This window comes from Gopherus evgoodei, chromosome 1 (assembly GCF_007399415.2).
Source record: "Gopherus evgoodei ecotype Sinaloan lineage chromosome 1, rGopEvg1_v1.p, whole genome shotgun sequence".
In the NCBI taxonomy this organism is placed as follows: domain Eukaryota; kingdom Metazoa; phylum Chordata; order Testudines; family Testudinidae; genus Gopherus; species Gopherus evgoodei.
In genome coordinates this window covers 178,986,633-179,008,339 of record NC_044322.1, presented here as the reverse complement: position 1 = coordinate 179,008,339, position 21,707 = coordinate 178,986,633, and the positions used below count along the sequence as shown (strand labels likewise).

The 21,707-nt window shown below is 41.0% G+C and overlaps 1 protein-coding gene across 3 annotated transcripts in view; it reads left to right on the top strand.

The window, feature by feature from the left end:
* The window catches only part of LOC115659575 (ubiquitin carboxyl-terminal hydrolase 25), a 144,238-nt gene that overhangs the window by 70,135 nt on the left and 52,396 nt on the right, over positions 1–21,707 (top strand). For all 3 annotated transcript variants that reach the window (XM_030579940.1, XM_030579931.1, XM_030579922.1), the window contains exons 6-9: positions 7,993–8,079; positions 15,771–15,908; positions 16,999–17,075; positions 20,441–20,514. In XM_030579940.1, coding sequence (XP_030435800.1) covers positions 7,993–8,079; positions 15,771–15,908; positions 16,999–17,075; positions 20,441–20,514 — 376 coding nt within the window. The remainder of the gene's footprint in view (positions 1–7,992; positions 8,080–15,770; positions 15,909–16,998; positions 17,076–20,440; positions 20,515–21,707) is intronic.

The window sequence follows — 21,707 nt, the reverse complement described above, 5'->3', positions numbered from 1 at the left end:
TATATATAGCAATGAATGTAGCTGGCTTTTGTTGAAATGTTCTTAAAGATCATTCATGGTGAACTGAGTCAATTTGTTTTAAAGATTCCTTTTCATCATAGTTAATTGCTTGTATAGATTTTTGAGGGTTATTCCTCCCCCCCTCCTACACAGTTTCACTTTGGAGTAATTCTCCATGTTGTTTGCATGACAAGTACTTGAATGCAAAACATATGGTGACAAAGGAGGCTCTACCCTAATTTATGTGATTAAAAATGTGTGGCAGAGAAGAAAAGATTTAAATAAGCACTCCACTTGTGCACTGTTTGGGTTTAGTGTAGGGATCATTAGCTAATATAGGCAAATAATTATTACAATAAAATATGTGAATCATCTTCATAGTAACTACTTTTTTATGTTAGAGCTTGATAGTGGGGGTGAAATGTATACTAAAGTATCGATTGAGTTGTTTTTTACCTTATTTAATAGCTTCCAATTCCATTGTTGCTAACTTTAAGAAACAAAATGGCTGCTTAAACAACTGGGATTTTCTGCTGCATAGAAAATATGTTCTACGATTGTTCTATCTGGGCAATGAAATCATAATGTGGTAAATTATACTTATGGCCTCACAGTAGTCATCTTGGTTCCAGCTTCACCACCCTCCTAGTGTGTGTAAAATAAATAAATAAATAAAATTTAAAAAAATATATATATATTTTTTCCCCCTAATATCCAACCTAAACCTCCCCCACTGCAACTTGAGATCATTACTCCTTGTTTTGTCATCTGGTACCACTGAGAACAGTCTAGATCCATCCTCTTTGGAACCACCTTTCAGGTAGTTGAAAGCAGCTATCAAATCCCCCCTCATTCTTCTCTTCTGCAGACTAAACAACTCCAGTTCCCTCAACCTCTCCTCATAAGTCATGTGCTCCAGCCCTCTAATCATTTTTGTTGCCCTCTGCTGGACTCTTTTTCTAATTTTTCCACATCCTCCTTGTAGTGTGGGGCCCAAGACTGGATACAGTACTCCAGATGAGGCCTCAACAATGTCGAATAGAGGGGAATGATCATGTCCCTCGATCTGCTGGCAATGCCCCTACTTATACATGGCAATGCCCCTACTTATACTTGATGGCTTGCTATTTGGATTTGTGAGGAAAGTATGGGAAAACTGTTTTTCTTTTGGAGAAAAATGATTGGGCTCATAAGTACTCTCCTAGACAGTTGCATGTAAACTTGGTACAGGTCTGCAAGTCAGTTTAAATCAGAGAATTTGACTCAGTAACTGTAACACAGACATTCCTTTCCTTACTAATTCTAATATTCTAGGCAACATTCAATATGATATAAAATTTGGGGCTCTGTTACTTGCCTTTTGGTACATAACAATTTTTGGCCTAATTTCTACTACCCTCAGATGGCATTAATATTTTACTCTGAACAGGTTTCCATAGGATTACACAAGTAGTAAAATACTGCTCTACATGAATAAATGACTTTTCCTGAGTACATATGGGCTGCAGTTAAATAAGCTGTCAAAATGTTTTGGACTTGGATACCTACGTACCTTGTATGAGAAATTTTATGACAACTCTGAGTAAATCTATTCTGAAAAACATAAAATGGACAAAGTGCATAAAATAAGTTCTTAGATGCAAATGTTTCATTATTAGTCTACGGGTAGAAGGAGAAGCTGAGGTTAGTAAAGTGTCAAGTACTCTTGATACTTTAAAAACCCTACCAGAAGCTTGTTAATCCCAACAAAGTTGTGGATTCAATTTTATGTCAAAATATATGTTTGTGTATAACTTTCTGTGTGTGTGTACGTGTACACATGAATTTGGCCAGCTTGGCTATATGATAGCACTTGAGTTAGTCATGGAAATAGGTCAGTCTTTGAACGTTATCTGTCAACTGATTGATTTTATACATATAGTAGTGCTGTTACTTATTTGATGAAAAGCCCATCATTTCTCTTGAGTTGCTAGAAAGAAACTTAAATTAAATATTAATATTTCAACTTTCTTAGCTTTGAAGGGTATAAACAAAATACTTGATCAATTTAATCATCCTTGTTTGGGAAGAAAGAGATACTGAAAGGTTACTGCAAGGTTGAAAATGGGTTGCTTTTTTTGGTTCTTGTATAAAGAATTTCTGAACGGCTTTTTGTTGATTTGTTGGAATGTCCTCTGTTGGGGGACTTAGGGCTGTAAAAAGGATTTTAATCTGAGAAATAACTCTTTTAGACCTTGATTGAAGAGACAATATTGGAACTTGACCAAAATGGTCTTTTCTCCCAGCCATTTTTAAGGTTAAAAACCTCAAGAGTTTTAAATGATCCGAGTAAGAATAAAATGCTGTCGCAATCAGGTTTCACTTTCTTGCTCTGTGATATGATATCCTACTAATTCTCAGTGGCCCATACGGTTTTAAGTCACCTACCTCATGCAGAACCAGTGCATAATCTCAGATGCTTGTTGGGTAGACAGTATGACTTTCTAAAGTAATTAAGTAAAACACCAGCAGAAAAACCCAACATTTAGGGGATTCTTAATAGATCATGAAGAAACAAAGGGCACAAGAACTCCCCACCATTGCCCCATTCTTGCAGATCAATGTTAACTTACCAGCGTCCAGAGTCTGTTACTCTTAGGCCTGGTCTACACTACGCGTTTATACCGATTCTAGCAGTGTTAAACTGATTTAACGCTGCACCCATCCACACAATGAGGCCCTCTATATCGATATAATGGGCTCTTTAAACCAGTTTCTGTACCCCTCCCCAACGAGAGGAGTAGCGCTAAAATCCGTATAACTATATCGGATTAGGGTTAGTGTGGCCGCAAATCAATGGTATTGGCCTCCAGGTGGTATCCCACGGTGCACCATTGTGACCGCTCTGGACAGCACTCTGAACTCGGAGGCACTGGCCAGGTAGACAGGAAAAGGCCCGCGAACTTTTGAATTTCATTTCCTGTTTGGCCAGCTTGGAGAGCTCACCAGCACAGGTGACCACGCAGAGCTCATCAGCACAGCTAACAATGCAGTCTCCTGAGAATCGAAAAAATGCTCCAGCATGGACCGCACGGGAGGTACTGGATCTGATCGCTATCTGGGGAGAGGATTCTGTGCTAACAGAACTCCGCTCCAAAAGACGAAATGGAAAAAATCTGAAAAAATTTCCAAGGCTATGATGGAGAAAGGCCACACCAGGGACTCAGTGCAGTGCAGAGTGAAAGTTAAGGAGCTCAGACAAGCCTACCAGAAAACCAAAGAAGCAAATGGAAGGTCCAGGGCAGGGCCGAAAACATGCCGCTTCTACGCTGAGCTGCATGCAATTCTAAGGGGGTCCGCCACCACTACCCCACCCCTGTCCGTGGATTCCGAGGTGGGGGTGGTAATCTCAGCCATGGCTGAGGATTCTGCGGATGGGGAAGATGAAGAGGAGGACGAGCTTGCAGAGAGCACACAGCATTCCGTTCTCCCCAACAGCCAGGAGCTTTTACTCACCCAGACGGAATTACCCTCCCAGCCCTCCCAAGCCAGTAGCCCAGACAATGAAGCCATGGAAGCAACCTCTGGTGAGTGTACCTTTTGTAAATATAAAACATGGTTTAAAAGCAAGCATTTTTTAATGATTGGTTTGCCCTGATGACTTGGGATGCATTCGCGGCCAGTACAGTTATTGGAAAAGTTTTGTTAACATATCTGGGGATGGAGTGGAAATCCTCCAGGGACATCTCCATGAAGCTCTTTGCAGAAGGTTTCTGGGCAAGGCAGCCTTATTCCGTCCACCATGGTAGGACACTTGACCACGCCATGCATGTAGCAAGTAGTCTGGTATCATTGCATGACAAAGCCTAGCTGCGTATGGTCCCAGTGATTTCTGGCATTCAAGCAACATCCATTCTTTATCTCGCTGTGTTATGCTCAGGAGCATGATATTGTTCATGGTAATCTGGTTGAAATTCAGGAATTTAATTAAGGGGACAGAGATGGCCATTCCTACTAGTCTGTTTGCCTGTTGCTTAAAAGAAATCCATCCTTGCAGGTAGCCAAGTGGGGGGAGGGGAGGCGGGGTAATGGCACTGAGCTTTTTCGTATTTGGCTATCAGAGATCTTCCCTGCTACCAGCCATGCGGTGGGGGGCGGGGGGAAAGGAGGATGATTAGCAGTGATCTTCCATGATACCAGCCACGCAGTGGGGGGAAAGGTAAAGCGATCATCCTAGAGAATTGGATGGGGGGGTGGTTTCTGCTGCTGCATGTTAACAGGAAAGAAGCAGTACTGGACAAGCTTTGCTTGGTATTTGGGAAAGGAGGGCACTGTGTATATGAAGGCTGCAGAAGCTGAAAGACAATGGCCTACAATGACCGCTTGCAAGCTGAATTCTGCTGCCTGGACCTGCGTCTGTGAGATCTCCAACACCAGAGCCGCAGGCACTCAATATTAAGATGCAAAATGTGACTTTGTAGTGAAGTCACATGTGTTACGTAAAGTGAATAGTGTTGTTCACTGTGAAGGAGTATAACAATTGTTCTGTAAAATGTATCTTTTTAAATGCTTCTCTCCCTTTTTTTACCTCCCTCATGCAGCTGCAAATTTTTCAAGCCTCCCTACTCCATCCCAATGGCTATCTCAGATAAGGCAGAGGAAAAAAAAGATGAGACGAAATGTTCTCGGAAATCATGGAAGTAACCCGCAATGAAAGAGCTCATCTGAATGAGTGGAAGGACATGGTATCAAATTACAGGAAAGATGCCAGTGAACATGAGGATAGGAAGGATGAACGTGAGGAGAGGAGAGAGGCTCGAGATGAGAAGTGGCGCCAGGAAGATGAGAGGTGTAGGCAGGAAGATCAGCGGTGGCAGGATGCAACGCTGGGGCTGCTGCGTGATCAAACTGGCATCCTCTGACGTCTGGTGGAGCTTCAGGAACAGCAGCAGGGTCACAGAGTGCCGCTACAGCCCCTGTGTAACCACCCTCACCCCTCACTATGTTCCATATCTTCCTCACCCAGACGTGTAAGAACGTGCGGGGGAAGGCTTCGTGCACCCGCCCACTCCACCCCCATGGACAGCTCAACCAAAAGGCTGTCATTACATTGAAATGATTTTAGTGGCCTTTTCCTTCCCTCCTATCCTTCTCCCAAACCACACCCGAGATACCTTGTCAGTTCTCTCCCTCTTTTTATAATGAATTAATAAAGAATACATGATTTTTAAATGATAGTGACTTTATTTCCTTAAGCAAACTGTAATTGAAGGGGGAGGGTGGGTTGCTCACAGAGAACGAGTCAATCAAGGGGGGGGGTTCATCAAGGGGGAAAAAACACAACAGTCACACTGTACCCTGGCCTGTGATGAAATTCGTTTTCAAAGCTTCTCTGATGTGCACCGCTTTGTGGTGTGCTTTTCTAATCGCCCTGGTGTCTGGCTGCCTGTAATCAGCGGCCAGGTGATTTGCCTCAACCTCCCACCCCACCATAAAGGTCTCCCCCTTACTCTCTGAGATTGTGGAGCACACAGCAAGCAGCAATAACAATGGGGACATTGGTTTGGCTGAGGTCTGAGCGAGTCAGTAATGTGTGCCAGCGCGCCTTTAAATGGCCAAATGCACATTCTACCACCATTCTGCACTTGCTCAACCTGTAGTTGAACAGCTCCTGACTACTGTCCAGGCTGCCTGTGTATGGCTTCATGAGCCATGACATCAAAGGATAGGCTGGGTCACCCAGGATAACGACAGGCATTTCAACATCCCCAACTGTTATTTTCTGGTCTGGGAAGTAATTCCCTTGCTCCAGCCGTTTAAACAGAGTAGTGTTCCTGAAGACGCGAGCGTCATGAACCCTTCCTGGCTATCCCACGTGGATGTTGTTGAAACGTCCCTTGTGATCCACCAGTGCTTGCAGCACCATGGAAAAGTACCCCTTGCGGTTTACATACTGGGTGCCCTGGTGCTCCGGTGCCAAGATAGGGATATGGGTTCCATCTATCACCCCCCCACAGTTAGGGAATCCCATTGCAGCAAAGCCATCCACTATGACCTGCACGTTTCCCAGAGTCACAACCTTTTGTAGCAACAGCTTTATGATTGCTTTGGCTACTTGCATCACAACAGCCCCCACAGTAGATTTTCCCACTCCAAATTGATTCCTGACTGACCGGTAGCTGTCTGGCATTGCAAGCTTCCAGAGGGCTATTGCCACTCGCTTCTCAACTGTGAGGGCTGCTCTCATTCTGGTATTATGGCGTTTCAGGGCAGGGGAAAGCAAGTCACAAAGTTCCATGAAAGTGTCCTTACGCATGCGAAAGTTTCACAGCCACTGCGAATCGTCCCAAACCTGCAAAACTATGCGGTCCCACCAGTCTGTGCTTGTTTCCCGGGCCCAAAATCGGTGTTCAATGGCTAGAATGTGCCCCATTACCAGCAGGATCCCCAAACTGCAGGGGCCCGCAGTTTGAGATAATTCTGTGTCCATGTCCTCATCACTCTCGTTGGCGCTATGCCATAGCTGCTGCCTCCTCACCTGGCTTTGCAGGTCCTGGTTCAGCATAGACCGCATGAGAATGCGCGAAGTGTTTGCAACGTCCACGATTGTGGTTTTGATCTGAGCAGGGTCCATGCTTCCTGCACTATGGCATTTGCACAGTTCACCCAGGAAAAAAGATGCAAAATGGTTGTCTGCTGCTTTCACGGAGGAAGGGGTGAGGCTGTACCCAGAACCACCCGCGACAATGTTTTTTGCCCCATCAGGCACTGGGATCTCAACTCAGAATTCCAAGGGGCAGGGGAGACTGCGGGAACTATGGGATAGCTACGGAATAGCTACCCACAGTGCAACGCTCTGAAAATCGACGCTAGCCTCGGTACAGGGATGCACACAGCCAAATTAATGTGCTTAGTGTGGCCGCATGTACTCGACTTTATACAATCTGTTTTACAAAACCGGTTTATGTAAAATCGGAATAATCCCGTAGCGTAGACATACCCTTTCTTACATTTAGTAGTACCTTATTCCACAAGCAGTCCTACTGAAATGAAGAGGACTGTGAGGTAAGAGTGGCAGAATCTTGCCCTAGGGAACCGTAGCTCTTCAGGGAGCCTTAGCTCTTTAGCTCAAGTTATAGCAGCTCACTTGATTTGGGAGCCCTCAGTTCAGTTCCCAGCTCTACCACAGACTTTTTTTGTGTGATGTTGGACAAGTCACTGAGAGTATGTGTATACTGAAGAGGGGGAAAAAACGTCTCTTAGAGCTTGAGTCAACTGATCCGGACTTGGAGGGATAATGCTGTGGGGTTTAAAATAGCACTGTAGACGTTCCCACTTTTGAAACTTGCTACCAAAGGACTCTTCCTCCCCACCCCGTCCCCCCTCCTCCCTCCCTTCCCCCGCCCCCAAGTAAACATACCCTTCATCACTTTGTGCTTGAGATCCCTATCAGTAAATTGTGGATACTAGTACTTTCCTGCCTCACTGGGGTATTGTGAAGATACATACATGAAAGATTGAGGTGTACAGATACTATGGTGATGGGGGACATATGAATATCTTAGATTTATATTAAATAATAAGAGATTAACCCATATCTTCATGGAATAATTTCTGTAAGTTTGCAAGAGTAGTATTTTTGGTAAAGAAAGTAGGAGTTTCTTTAGAACTTCAGTTTTCCATTTCTTGTTTTGAAAATAATGCCACCTTTAAATCTGAATTATAAAAAGAATTTTATTTTACTGCCATCTTAAATTATAATAAAAACTTTATATAATTTTTTATTATGTGATTTCTAAGATTTATATAAATCTTGAGATCACATTCAAATGACTTTTTAAACTATGCCATTTTGTCAATATACATTTTCTCTCTACTGTAAATATGGCAAACAAAGCTTTCAATCTAAATAACAATACTTGTGTAAAAAGAACTTCAGAATTAATTTTGTTAAGGCACATTTGAAAGATTTTGTTTTCCTTTGCAAAAATATTTTCTTTTTTAATTTTTCAGTCATTATTTAACCTGCTGGAGTTTCGAAGACTAGTTTTGAACTACAATCCACCTGCAAGTGCTCAAGATTTGTCCCGAAACCAAAAGGTAAAATTAGAAACATATGTTTCCAGTGACTAACCCATGGCATTTCTGTAATAACTCAGTTTCATACTGTGTGTGACTTCTAGTTGTTAATTTCAAAGGCACTAAATATATTTACTTTGTGCTTTGTAGGAAGGAGAAATTGGAGGCATTGCAAGTTCATGGTAGAATATAGGGCTGGGAGTTAGGAGATCTGGATTTTGCTACACTTGGAAGACTTTGATGGCATAGTTATACAGCATACTATACTAGCTAAATATTTCCAGTATGTATGCAGCTTATAGTAGCAAAATTTCACTTTTGTTGTTCCAAGTTTTGCTCATATAACTGCATCTGCACTAGGGGCTTTTGCCAGCACAGCTGTGTAGGTCACAAATCATGTCTCATCACACCCCCTAAGTAATATAGCTGTGCCAGCAACAATTTGTGGCCTAGACCTGGCCACACTCGCTGTTTAATATTGAGCCTGATTTTCACAGATGTTAATTAACAGATCCTCCTTTTGAAATTAAGTACTGTACTATTAACTTACTCATCCTCTCACAACATAATTGGGAGGAAGGTTGGTTTTGTGCCAATGGCTCTAGAATGGGACTCAGGGTTGAATTCCTCCCTTTCCTCAGACTTCCTGTGTGACATTGGGTGAATTACTTAATCTCTCTGTGACTTTGTCCACAGTGTGACAAAATAGGGATAATAACTTCCTTGCTCTTGGGTGTGTTTGAGAGGATAATTTCATAGGTACTTGGAACGCTCAGATTCTACAGTGATGTCAGATGGGAACAAGCGAAGCATGGAGATGTTCATAGCCTGATTTTCAGAGGTTGGGCAACTATAGGTCACGGCATCTAAGTAAGACCACAAGATGGTGCGCAACTGGTACCATGTAGGCTGTAGTTGGAACTTAAGTCAGAGTAAGGGGACAATGTATTCTATTAATTGAAGGAGATCTGATCTCATCATAGCTTTCTATAGCAAAATAGCTGTCCTAAGATATTTTTCTTTGTACATTACCCACTGATCTCTATCTAGCATCTCAACATCAGTTACGTTACCTGTCTTAGTGGCAACCACACATACTCTTGAGTTCCTTGTCTTGGTTTTCTAGCACTTAAAATACGGTTATCTCATTACATGGCATCAAGTAAATGAGCTTCAGTTGTTGCTTTTGAAGAAGAATCTCCTACACGGGGGTTGGCACTTGCAATATTATACAGATTCCATTTCCAAACATACTATCTTGTAGACACTCTGACCATCTCAGGCTTTGTACGACTAATGATGCATGGAATAGCACGTCAGCCAAACGTATGGGCTTGAGTGTAGCATCTTGGCAACTGGTATATTGGAGATTCAGACTGGTGAGAGCAAGAATCCTTCGTAAGGGTCTACACTTTCCTTCTATGTTTAATGATAACTTATGTTTTTATAGACCACTTTCCATCCTGAGGGGAACGAATAATATAAATTGATGTACGTGCGTTTCTTTACCACTGGAAAGTGGCCACCTCTGTGTTGAAATGCTTCTTGTTCTCATAGCAATACAATAATTTGATGTGAAGTGAAAGGACCATATCCAGCTGAGACTGCAGGCAGAATTCAGAAAAATTATTGGTTAGCACTTGGACAAATATCCGAGCAGAGACCCTTGCTTTTAGGATGCATCTTCACTAGGCAAAAGATGTTTTCTTAAATCATGTTAACTGTGTCTACACTAGCACTTATGTCAGCAAAATTTTGGCATTCAAGGGTATGAAAAAATACCCTCCTGAGCGACATAATTTTTGTCGGCATAAGTACTTGTGTACAGTGCTATGTCGGCAGGAGATGCTCTCCTGTCAACATAGCTACCACTGATTGTTGAGCTGGTTTTATTATGTCGACAGGAGAGCTCTCTCCCATCGGCATAATGCGGCTACATGAGCGCTTTTACAGTAGCACAGCTGTGTATCAGTACAGCTGTGCTGTGTAAGCTAGTAAGCCTACACATGGCTTAGGCAAGACAAAATCTTAGTGAAATAAGGCACGGTATAGTTTTAACATTGGCTAACAGTTGAGGTGAACTGTTTATCTTCATTAGTATTGTATCTTGTGTTAGCTAACATGAGTTAAGAATGTACCACTTTTTCCCTAGTGCAGGCAAGACATTACTGACCACAAATTTTCAAGAGCTTTGTTTTACGTGTCTTCATGCTCTGATGGATTGAGAGTAAGGTTGGATGCCGGGAACTCCTCATTTTAACTTCGGCTTTGCTTTTGTCTCTGTTGGTGGGTGTGCCTGGTTAAGTTACTTAAACGTTGTTTTCAACTCTTCTCACTGATGAAAGAGCTGTAATACATAAAGGAAATTTTGTGCTAATTTGCACTGTAGGCGGAACAGTTTCTTGCAGCAATGAAGTATTTCTTCAACACTGTTGTCGTCCATGTATTTAACTGATATCACTCAGTTCAGCAAACAAGTCTGATAGAACCACACTGAGAAATGAGTTGGCTCCAGGCCACTTACTCATAGTCAAGGAGATATGCATTATAGCTTTTTGCTGCTGGTGTAACTTTGGGAGACAACATAAGCTACAGTGACCGCACGCTACCATATTTTGGCCTGTAGAATAGGGCATAGTATTACAGATTGTGAGGGAGACGACGTAGTAATGTTAAATCCATATTTTTGTGAGCACATATTTGAATTTGAAACTAGAACGAAGAAGGTAGTGGCATTGATGGTCATATTTGCATAAAATACTCATTTTCAAGTGCACAATGGTAGAAAGAAGCACACTGGAGTAATTTAAATAGTAGATTTTAATCTATTATAAAAGCCTTAGCATAACTTGAAAATTTGTGGTATTTCAGTTTTAATCTAATTTATAATGCACTACATTATAAATACGGTTCTTTTTTTAAAACTGATTTATTTCAACATAACTACTGGCAGGGTAAATTATTTGAATTTTTCAAATTGCTATAGACCAAGAAAAATATATAAATTATTTTTTCTATAAATTCTTTCCAAATAGTTTTTTCCTAAACACAATGAGTTTGTGTCTACAACCAAAAGAGAATTAAGATTTAGTTTACAGTGTGCTAAATAAGCTTTGTCTTATAGACATTCACTGTTCTACCTTGTCCTAGTGCAAAAAATGTTTATGGGACCTGTGTTAAAGTATTTTGAACTGTACAGTATTTGCTAGAAGATTCTAGCCTGTGATTGGTCAGGTATTGCTAATTATTTGTATCATGGTAGCTCCTAGAAATTCTCATCACTGTCTTCACAAACATTATGAAAAGATGGTTTCTGCCTCAAAGAATTTACAGTTTGTCCCCCATTCTGCACAGGCTTATGCACTGAGAATTCCTCTTAAAGCCGATGGGGCTATTCCCTTTGGCTAAAGTTAAACATGTGCCTAAGTCTCTACAGAGCTGGAGCTTGTGTGATTGTATGACACAGGACTGCTGTCTGCATGAGTACCCCTAACAAGTCAAAAGTAGCAATGAGATGAGCACTTCAGTTAGGCCTAAAACTCTTCAGAACGTTGTCAGAATTTTAAAACAGCACAACCACCCTCCTATCCAGTGCTTTCCTGGAAGATACTGCATGCAGTCTAGTCTAAAATACAAACTATGAGAAGATGAACTTTAAAATTGAAATTTCTTGATAGAAGAATAACACTGTGTAAAATCTGAAATTCTATTCACCTGAATAATTTAAGACTCTAAAATGGGAGAAAACTAAAGAGCTAGGAACACCTAAATGAAAATCTGATTTAAATTTAAAAAGCCCGTTTAAAACTTTAAAAAAATATATTTTTATTAACATTGGAAAGAAGAACGTATTAGATTAAATGAAGATTCTATGAACATTGCTCTTTTTGACTTATTGTGAAGTAGGCTGGAAGAGCAGGTAAATCTACCTGGAGGCCTATATGAATATGAAAGGTATTTAACATGTATGCAGAATATATTCACAATTATTATTCCTACTTTAAAAATTGTTTGACGCCATTTTATACACATTGTTCTTAAATGTGCGAGGTAGCATTCCACAGAACTGCCTAAACAAGTCCATTCTTTGTTTGATTAGACTATCCAATTGTTTGTTACAGAGCAATCAATACCAGTTTGACTAGCCAGCTTGACATCTGTACCGTGTTAGGGTGTTGGTACATTTAATTTATATTTGGAATAAGTAGTCTTTCTGTCTTTCCTTTCTAATTAATAAGAATCATTCATGAGCAGTATCAGCTATCCTTTCAGAAGCCAGAGAGGTGTGGCTAGTGTTGTACCATACCTTTAACCTGGGATAAATTAAACCTTTACGTTTCAATTCTTTTGATTTTGCAGGCTCCTACCCTTATTATTTTTATTTTTCTCCTGAAATTAGAGAGAACTACATATTACTGTATAGGTATTTTTAATATGATTGGAAGAGATCGAGCAGGTCGTTATGTAGGGGATCTTGCTCCTAATTCCATCAAGGGAAGCAGTAATGATGCATACCATCTTTGCAAATTTATGAACCATCTAAAGCATGCGTATTCCAGGGAGTTTTCTGAAACAGTGAGTTCATTAGAAGTAGATGGGCTAAAAATCTGAGTAGAACTGATATAAGATTGTTCCAGCTTTGTTTCCTAGGGTTTTTGCAGTTTAGTTCTAAATATATCTAGTGATGGGGTTTCTGCTACTTTCTTTCGGAGGCTTTTAAAGACTGATAACTTAAAATCTTCCAATAGTGAGATTTATCAGTTTAAATTCTTTTTCTTAAATTTCATCTCATTACTCTTGTTTGTCTCTTCTTAGACCCATTCTAAAACAATTCCTCCCCCTCCTTAGTGTGCCTACACACTAAATATTTCTAGGCAATTATCTTGTCATCACACCCCATTCTCAGTTAGCCAACGTACTTTTTAATTGCAGTGTAAAGTAAATAGTGTAGTTAGCAAATGGTAGTTTGCCTCAATATTAACTATTCCTGTACTATCATGGATTACAGTTGATCTCATGTAGAAGTTCACTTTATAAAATGAAATGCTTTTGAACTGAAAGATCATTAGATAGTATACTTTTTTCCCCTGGTGTTAATGGTAAATTGAGAGTGTCATGTTAAACCTTACAGTTAGTCATGGAAGGATTACATTTTTATTGGTAATTGTCAGTAAACATGATTTCATCATACACACACAAACTTGAAAACTTTAATTAGAATAAACTTCTAGAGATTCAGAGTTTTGAATTAGGTTTGTTACAGATGGATTAGCGAATGAATAGTAAAAATAGGTGTGATTTGTTGATTTTAGGATATTTATTTTGTAATTTTGACAGTGTTGACAGCTTGTGTTTTAAAAGTGTATAAAGTTTAACAATTGAATCTCAACATGTACTGTCATTAAATAACACTGCTCTACAGCCAAAATGCTTCTGAAATAAATGTAGTCCAACTTTACTGATTCTGGGTCACTGAGAACGAAAATGATGCTTAAAATTGTTGATTGGCTCTAGTTTTCAAGATATGATATTGGGTCAGTATATATGACCCTTGACTTGGGAATGGCAGAGGATAAGTGAGTTAAAAAGGGAAAGGATCGCAATTTAAATCAGAAATGACTAAAATACATCTTTGACTGGATCTATGAATAAATCTCTGACTGGTTTTGGACAGTACTTGCTTTTGAGGCAAAACAATGAATGATGCAATCTGAAGCTGGTATTGCATCATACATGATATGAATTGCATCATGTTATTCCTAGACGTCATGGATGATGCAATCATAACGAAGCTTACATCACTCTGCTGAACAAATTGCCCTATATCAGCTCTAGAAATCATACAGTGTCGTGCTCTCTTCTTTGTCAGTGTTTGATTTTGCAAAGGGACACATTTCTGTTTAGCCAAAGTGAGCAGAGATGCCTCGTACTTGTGTGAACAGTGCAGATAACTTCTGCTATGTTTGTGGTGAAGTGACTTTTGCATCACAAAAGCGCAGTATAACCACTATGGTTAAGAAAGCCTATCACCTTTCTTTTGGCTGCAAAATTGGAGATCAGGACAAGAGGTGGGCCCCACACATATGCTGCAACACTTGTGCAACAAATCTTGGCCAGTGGTTGAACAGGAAAAGGAAATCTATGCCTTTTGCAGTGCCAATGATTTGGAGAGAGCCAACAGATCATAGCAGCAATTGTTACTTCTGCGTGGTGCCTCGAGTTGGGAAAGGGGTGTCAAAGAAGAAAAAGTGGACTGTGCATTATCCCAACATTCCATCAGCTATACGCCCAGTACCCCACGGAGAAGGACTGCCAGTTCCTGATGCACCAGAATCATTCTCACTTGAGTCAGATGAGGAAGAGGATGAAACTTCTGGTCCTGAACCATCAATGTCACAGAACCCACATTTTCTCCTATCCTCTACCTCTGAACCACACCTCATAACACACGGTGAACTGAATGACCTTGTCAGGGATTTGGAACTACCCAAGAGTAAGGCAGAGCTGTTGGGCTCCAGACTACAGCAGTGGAATCTCCTGGCAGGCTATCAGGGCAAATGGAGCCCATCAATGCTTGCAGACTATTGCTGGACACAAAGAGATGCTCCATTTAATGAATACAAGAGACAAGCCAAGAAGCACCGAGTAGACACTGAATAGGACTAAACTATGTACATAATAGTTTTTTGCCTTTTGTTTCATAATCAATTTGATTTATATAACCCTTTTGCTGATTTTTAAAGTGTTACATAAACAGGACAGGTGAAATATTATCATGTAAAGCAACCATAAACACATGAAAAGACCTAGGTTTACAATTTATGATAAAAACTCTACACAATATACATAGACATAAAATGTAAAAACTTAAATATTTTAGAAACAGTAGCCAATCAGTTGTTTTAATTGTCATATTTGAATTCAGCACATCAAAATACAAAATGTGATATTTATTATATCTTTGAAGCAGACAACTTCTCAAAAATTATAAACCAGTGTAATTGGCTAATTATACTATAATTTCCTGCAACTGTTAAAAAATGTAAATTGATAAAAATTAAAAATTCTTAAATATAAAATTGATGATATCAGTTACCAAAAAAAAATCAAAATCAAATTCTGCAGGCCCATTTATAATATTAAACACAACCCCATGCTTCCACCACTTACACTGTTCAGCTATGCCTGATGTCTGAAGGCTAAATAACCGTTAAAGTCTAGTTTCTAAGGGTTTGTACCACTGTAGCGCTTAGTAAAGATGCTACCTATGCCGATGTGAGAGCTTCTCCAACTCTGAGAAGCAGTAACTATGTCAACAAGAGAAGCCCTCCTGTCAACAGGAGTTCGGTCAGTTGTAACTACATCAAGTGACCCACCTCTGAGTGACATAGTCATACCGACATAAATTCATAGTGTAGACCAGGGCTTAGAAGCTAAATTTCGCTACTCAAATTTGACTGCATTTTTTGCTGGGGTACATTTTGGGGTGGGGGGGGGTCCACATTCCATGTAACATGGCACAAGTCTAAAGTAAATTGGCACACTCATGCATTGCTCATGTTAAGTTTACATCTTATATGGTAGCAGACAGAATATTAGTAGTGTGTGTGTGTATAATATGTTCACATTATACACTATCTTTATCGTTACAAAACTGATCAACTACTTCATGGAAAATTGTTGAATGTTTGTTTATATTCTTTTAAATACAGGAACACAGGAATTTGCCTTTCATGCGTGAATTGAGGTATCTGTTTGCGCTTCTCGTTGGTTCAAAGAGAAAATACGTTGATCCGTCTAGAGCAGTTGAAATTCTTAAAGATGCATTCAAATCAAATGATTCTCAGCAGGTAAAATTTATAATATTTATATTTAGAATTGGCTCTCCTTATGGTCTCTGAACAGTAGCAAATATTTAATCTAAATAAAAAGCAAAATATACTATATTCATAATTGGTGACAATAAGATGTCTAGTTCTCTTTTATTCGTGTGCTTGTTGGCCACATGCAATGTTGTATGATCTCATTGAAGTGCTGCTTTCAGACACAAGGTCTAAATCCATTTTCCAAATGGAAGGAGGCTTGTGGCTGAGTGTCCCTAACATAATCCATGCTTTTAAATTAATCCTCCCCTCCCACACCCAAACAAAAAACCAACTTCAAAGCAATGGTAACTATTACTTTACAAAGATTTTTAGCAGTTCCATGCTCCTGAGTTCCAGCCTCACATGTAAGATCCAGAAGTTAAATGGAGTTAGTAGTCTTTGTCAGAGCCTTACTCATGGGGAGCGCAATAAAGCCCTGAACGGGACTATTTTTAGTCCCACTCCCGTCCCATCCCACGATACCTGGTCCTGCTATTATGACAGTGGGTCTGTGGGACTGGTAGGATCCTGGTCCCGCCACAGGAGTCTACACTAGTGCCATGCAGGGCTCTACAGCACATCTCAATTATTAATCTTGGCCTGTTGGATCCCCAGATGGGGGGAAGAGGCTAGATATTTATTCATTTGGAAAGTTTTGATACTGTATTTTGTTCTAAATCATAGCTGTTACATTTTACTGTTTCCAAGTCGTTTGTTTCTACTTAAATCTGTCATTTTATCCATATGGACTTAGGTGGCTAAATCATTTGCTTACAATATACTAAGTTCAGCATTCCATGTGGATAGCATCAATCACCACATCACATGCCAGAGGACTTAAACATGTATTGGAGCACTGGAGTGCATGAGATCTGCTAAAGTGTTAGGGATGTCTAGATAGTACTGACTGAGGAACACAACACGTTCGAAGAGCCAAGATTGGAAAACCTTTGTAGCATGGTCTTGAAACACTTGGATTTTGGAATTCTTGTAGGTGTGGAAGCCACTGTGCTGCACTCAAGTGTTCAAGAATACACTTAAATATGTATTAATCGTTGTTTGTTTTTTTTAACAGCAAGATGTGAGTGAATTCACTCATAAACTGTTAGATTGGTTAGAAGATGCCTTCCAAATTAAAGCTGAAGAGGAGAGGTAAGGGGTTTTTAATATCTAAAAATGTATATATTCATCTAATTTCCCATCGTAAGAACATTTAAACTGATTTTTAAGACAACTGACTGCTCTGTCCTTTCCATCCACCAATGGCCCATACTATAAAAATGAAATTTTAAAAAAGGAGATAACTTGGGTCCTGTCTACACTGGAAAAAATAGGGCTTATAATATATAAGTGCAGCTCTACTAGCAGTAACAGTGGTGTAAGTTGTAAGGTAGTTATGGCTCAGGAATTTTTATCACTTTTAATCTAATCCTGTTGAGAGGCATTGTTCATCTTTGCACTGGACATTTTTTTCATCTTTCAGGCATATATGCAAATTGTTATTTCATTGATTATAAATTTTTAGGATTGATTAAAAAGAATTAGTGGACACTGAATGTCAATGAGAATTTTCTTGTTTTAACTATTGTAATCGCCCGGTCCAATTTATGATGAAAAGATTTCTGCTGAACTCAGTGACAGTTGAATCTGACCTTAACTTTAGGGTATTTTTGTTTTCTTGTTAGTGTTATTCTTCTCCCCCTTCCTAAAAACCTATTTATTTTGTTGCTTGGACAGATAACATCATATTGTACTTCAATAAAAAGCTGATTTTTCTAAGTGCAGATGTTTCATTCTAGGTACTGTCAGTAAGTTTTTGTTTTATTTATTTTGCTATCTTATCTTTTTCATCTTGGGAAATGTAGGGAACTTGGTATGAAAATAGCAAAATATTAAAGAACTGAAATGCATCATGGCCAGTCAATTGACTTTTGCCTTTAAATAACATTTGTTTTTAAATACAGTAGTTCAGATACTTCCAAAACTTTTTCCAGTTTCTTCTCACAAAAGCTTAACTATTCACTATGTCACCAAACATCTGTACATTTTTTTGGACAATTAAATTTTTTAGGAGGATGTCAGGAACTCACTCTTACATGGTTATGTGGCCTGGTCTACACTATGCATTTAAATCGATTTTAGCAACGTTAAACCGATTTAACGCTGTACCCGTCCACACTACGAGGCCCTTTATATTGATATAAAGGGCTCTTTAAATCGGTTTCTGTACTTCTCCCCACCGAGAGGAGTAGCGCTAAAATCGGTATTACCATATCGGATTAGGCTTAGGGTGCCCGCAAATCGACGGTATTGGCCTCCGGGCAGTATCCCACAGTGCACCAGTGTGACCGCTCTAGACAGCAATCTGAACTCGGATACAGGGGCCAGGTAAACAGGAAAAGCCCCACGAACTTTTGAATTACATTTCCTGTTTGCCCATGCTGGAGCTCTGATCAGCACGGGTGGCGATGCAGTCCCAAATCCAAAAAGAGCTCCAGCATGGACCGTACGGGAGATGCTGGATCTGATCGCTGTATGGAGAGATAAATCTGTTCTATCAGAGCTCTGTTACAGAAGACGAAATGCCAAAGCATTTGAAAAAAATCTCCAGGCTACACAGTGCTGCGTGATAAGCGTAATGGAGAGCCAAAGAATCAAATGGACGCTCATGGAGGGAGGGAGGGGGGACCGAGGACTCCAGCTATCCCACAATCCACAGCAGTCTCCGAAAAGTATTTGCATTCTTGGCTGAGCTCCCAATACCTGTAGGTTCAAACACATTGTCTGGCGTGGTTCAGGGTATAGCTCGTCAATGTACCCCCTGCCCCCCACGTGAAAGAAAAGGGAAAAAAATCGTTTCTTGACTTTTTTTAATGTCACCCCATGTGTACTGAATGCTGCTGGTAGATGCGGTGCTGCGGCAGTAAAGAGCAGTATCCGCTCCTCTTCCCTCCCCGGTGGCAGACAGTACAATATGCTTGATAGCTGCTGAATACCCCTGGCTGGCCTCAGGTGAAGCTGGCCGGGGGGTGGCGCCTGGGTAAAAATAGGAATGATTCCCGGTCATTCCCAGTAGATGGTACAGAACGGCTGGTAACTGTCTTCAGCATAGCAACTGGGGGTTGAGCTTCAATCAGCCCCCTCCCTTTCATGTGTAAAGAAAAGATTCTGTACTGCCTGGACTATCATAGCAGTGGGATGGTGGGCTCCTCTCCCCCACACCGCTTAATGTCCTGCCTGGACTGTCATAGCAGCTGGAGGCTGCCTCCCCCTCATTTTATCTCACTAACAAGTCAGTGTTTCTTATTCCTGCATTCTTTATAACTTCATGACACAAATGGGGGCGACACTGCCACGGTAGCCCAGGAAGGTTGGGGAGGAGGGAAGCAACGGGTGGGGTTGTTGCAAGGGCAACCCCCGTGAATGGCATGCAGCTCATCATATCTGCGGGATCTGACATGGAGCAGTTGTGCTCTCTGGTTCTCTGATACACTCGTTCTCTAGTACACTTGCCCCATATTCTAGGAAGGACTGACTCTATTTTTAGATACCATAAAGGAGGGATTGACTCAGGGAGTCATTCCCATTTTTGCCTTTGCGCCCCCGACTGACCTCAGCCAGGAACACTCATGATAGCAGCAGATGGTACAGAACGATAGATAGCCGTCATCTCATTGCCAGTTTACAATGGCAGCAGACGGTACAGAACAACTGATAACTGTCTCTGCTATCATGCAAAAGCAAATGAATGCTGCTGTGTAGCGCTGCAGTATCGCCTCTGTCAGCGGCATCCAGTACACAGACGGTGACAGTAAAAAAAAAAAAGCTGAACGGGCTCCATGGTTGCCGAGCTATGGCGTCTGCCAGGGCAATCCAGGGAAAAAGGGCAAGAAATGATTGTCTGCCGTTGCTTTCTCGGAGGAAGGAATGAGTGACGACATTTACCCAGAACCACCCATGACAATGATTTTTGCCCCATCAGGCACTGGGATCTCAACCCAGAATTCCAAGGGGCAGGGGAGACTGTGGGAACTATGGGATAGCTACGGAATAGCTACCCACAGTGCAACGCTCCAGAAATCGACGCTAGCCTCGGGCCATGGATGCACACCACCGAATTGATGTGCTTAGTGTGGCTGCATGCACTCGACTTTATACAATCTGTTTTACAAAACCAGTTTATGTAAAATCAGAATAATCCCGTAGTGTAAACATACCCTGTGTTTACAAGCAGTCTTGTGAATTCTCTTCAATTCTGAGTTTGGATATGCATGGAACTTCCCAGAATAAAATACATTTACTTGCTTTGTAAATACACTTCACCATTGTGAATACATAAATCCTTAGATTATCATGAACAGATGAAAGTACAAAACTTGACATTTACAATAATTAAAAATGAATTATGCCACTATATAGATTTATGTAATAAATGCAAATGCTTTTTACTTTTGTAACTGTTGGTTTATGTGGCTGCTGTTGTTCTTGGTCTTACAGTTGCATATTTCATGTTTTAGGGATGGAGAAAAGCCAAAGAACCCAATGGTAGAGTTGTTTTATGGACGATTTCTAGCAGTGGGTGTGCTTGAAGGTATGCATTTTATTGTGCTTAAACTAGAAAAGATGTAAGTTGATAAATTTTTTAACATATGTCTAGTTAAACAAATGAACTGTATAATTGCGCACACTTTTAAATGATACCTTACTCCACAGAATACATCTTTAAAATATGTACCATAACCTAAGTTCCCTATAAGCCACGCAGCTGCATGGCCCTGGAGCAGCCTATCAAGGGCTGAAGCAGGGAGAGGCATCTCTCCCCTAGACCCAGAGGTGCTTCTCCTCTGCCTCAGCCCTGGAAGTGTTGCAGCTGGGCAGAGACGGGGATAGGCCCTGGAGCAGCCTATCAAGGGCTGCAGCAGGGAAAGGCGTCTCTCCCCTAGACCCAGAGGTGCTTCTCCTCTGCCTCGGCCCTGGAAGTGTTGCAGCTGGGCAGAGACCCGGAGATGCTCTCCACCGGCCCTGGAGCTGCTGCAGCCAGGGAGGGGCACTCGGAGCTGCCGGGGAGTCATCTCTCCCCTGGCTGCTGCGAGGAGAGAGGGCTGGGGGTAATTCTCTCTCCCTGCCATGGCCCCGAGGCAGCCTGCAGTCCAAACCCCTCATCGCTGGCTCCACCCCAGAGCCTGCACTCACTGCTGGAGCCCTCACCCCCCTGCACCCCAACACTCTGCCCCCTCCTGCACCCCTCATCCTTGGCCCCAGCCAGAGCCTGCACCTCAACCCTCTGCCCCCGCGCTGAGCCCCCTCCCACACACTGAACCCCTTAGACCCACCCCCACCACACATCACCTCCGTATTGGTGACATGACATAAAATTTGTTCTGCACATGCATGGGAAAAATGAGAGAGAACATTGACCACAACTGTGACCAGTTTTTTTCTTAGAAAAAGCAAGGACATGGATTGGGGGGGGGGTTTGTTTTGTTTTTTAAACTAATTTTAAGAAGATTCGATAATTTCCAGTAGAACTGAATATGTGTTCAGGTGTAGCACAATGTAGGTAGAGTTGAGTGTAAACACACTTGAGAACTGGCAAATATTTCATACTAGACTACAGAAAATCCTGTTCCAGTATATGATTGCAAGTGAGCTTGTTCTCTCTCTATGGAACATATAACAATTTAAAATTTGTAATACTTTGAAGATTATGATATTCCACTTCTACAGAAATCACTGAAAAACATTTCAACCAAATTTAAAGTGACTTCCAGTTGTGTCTTTACC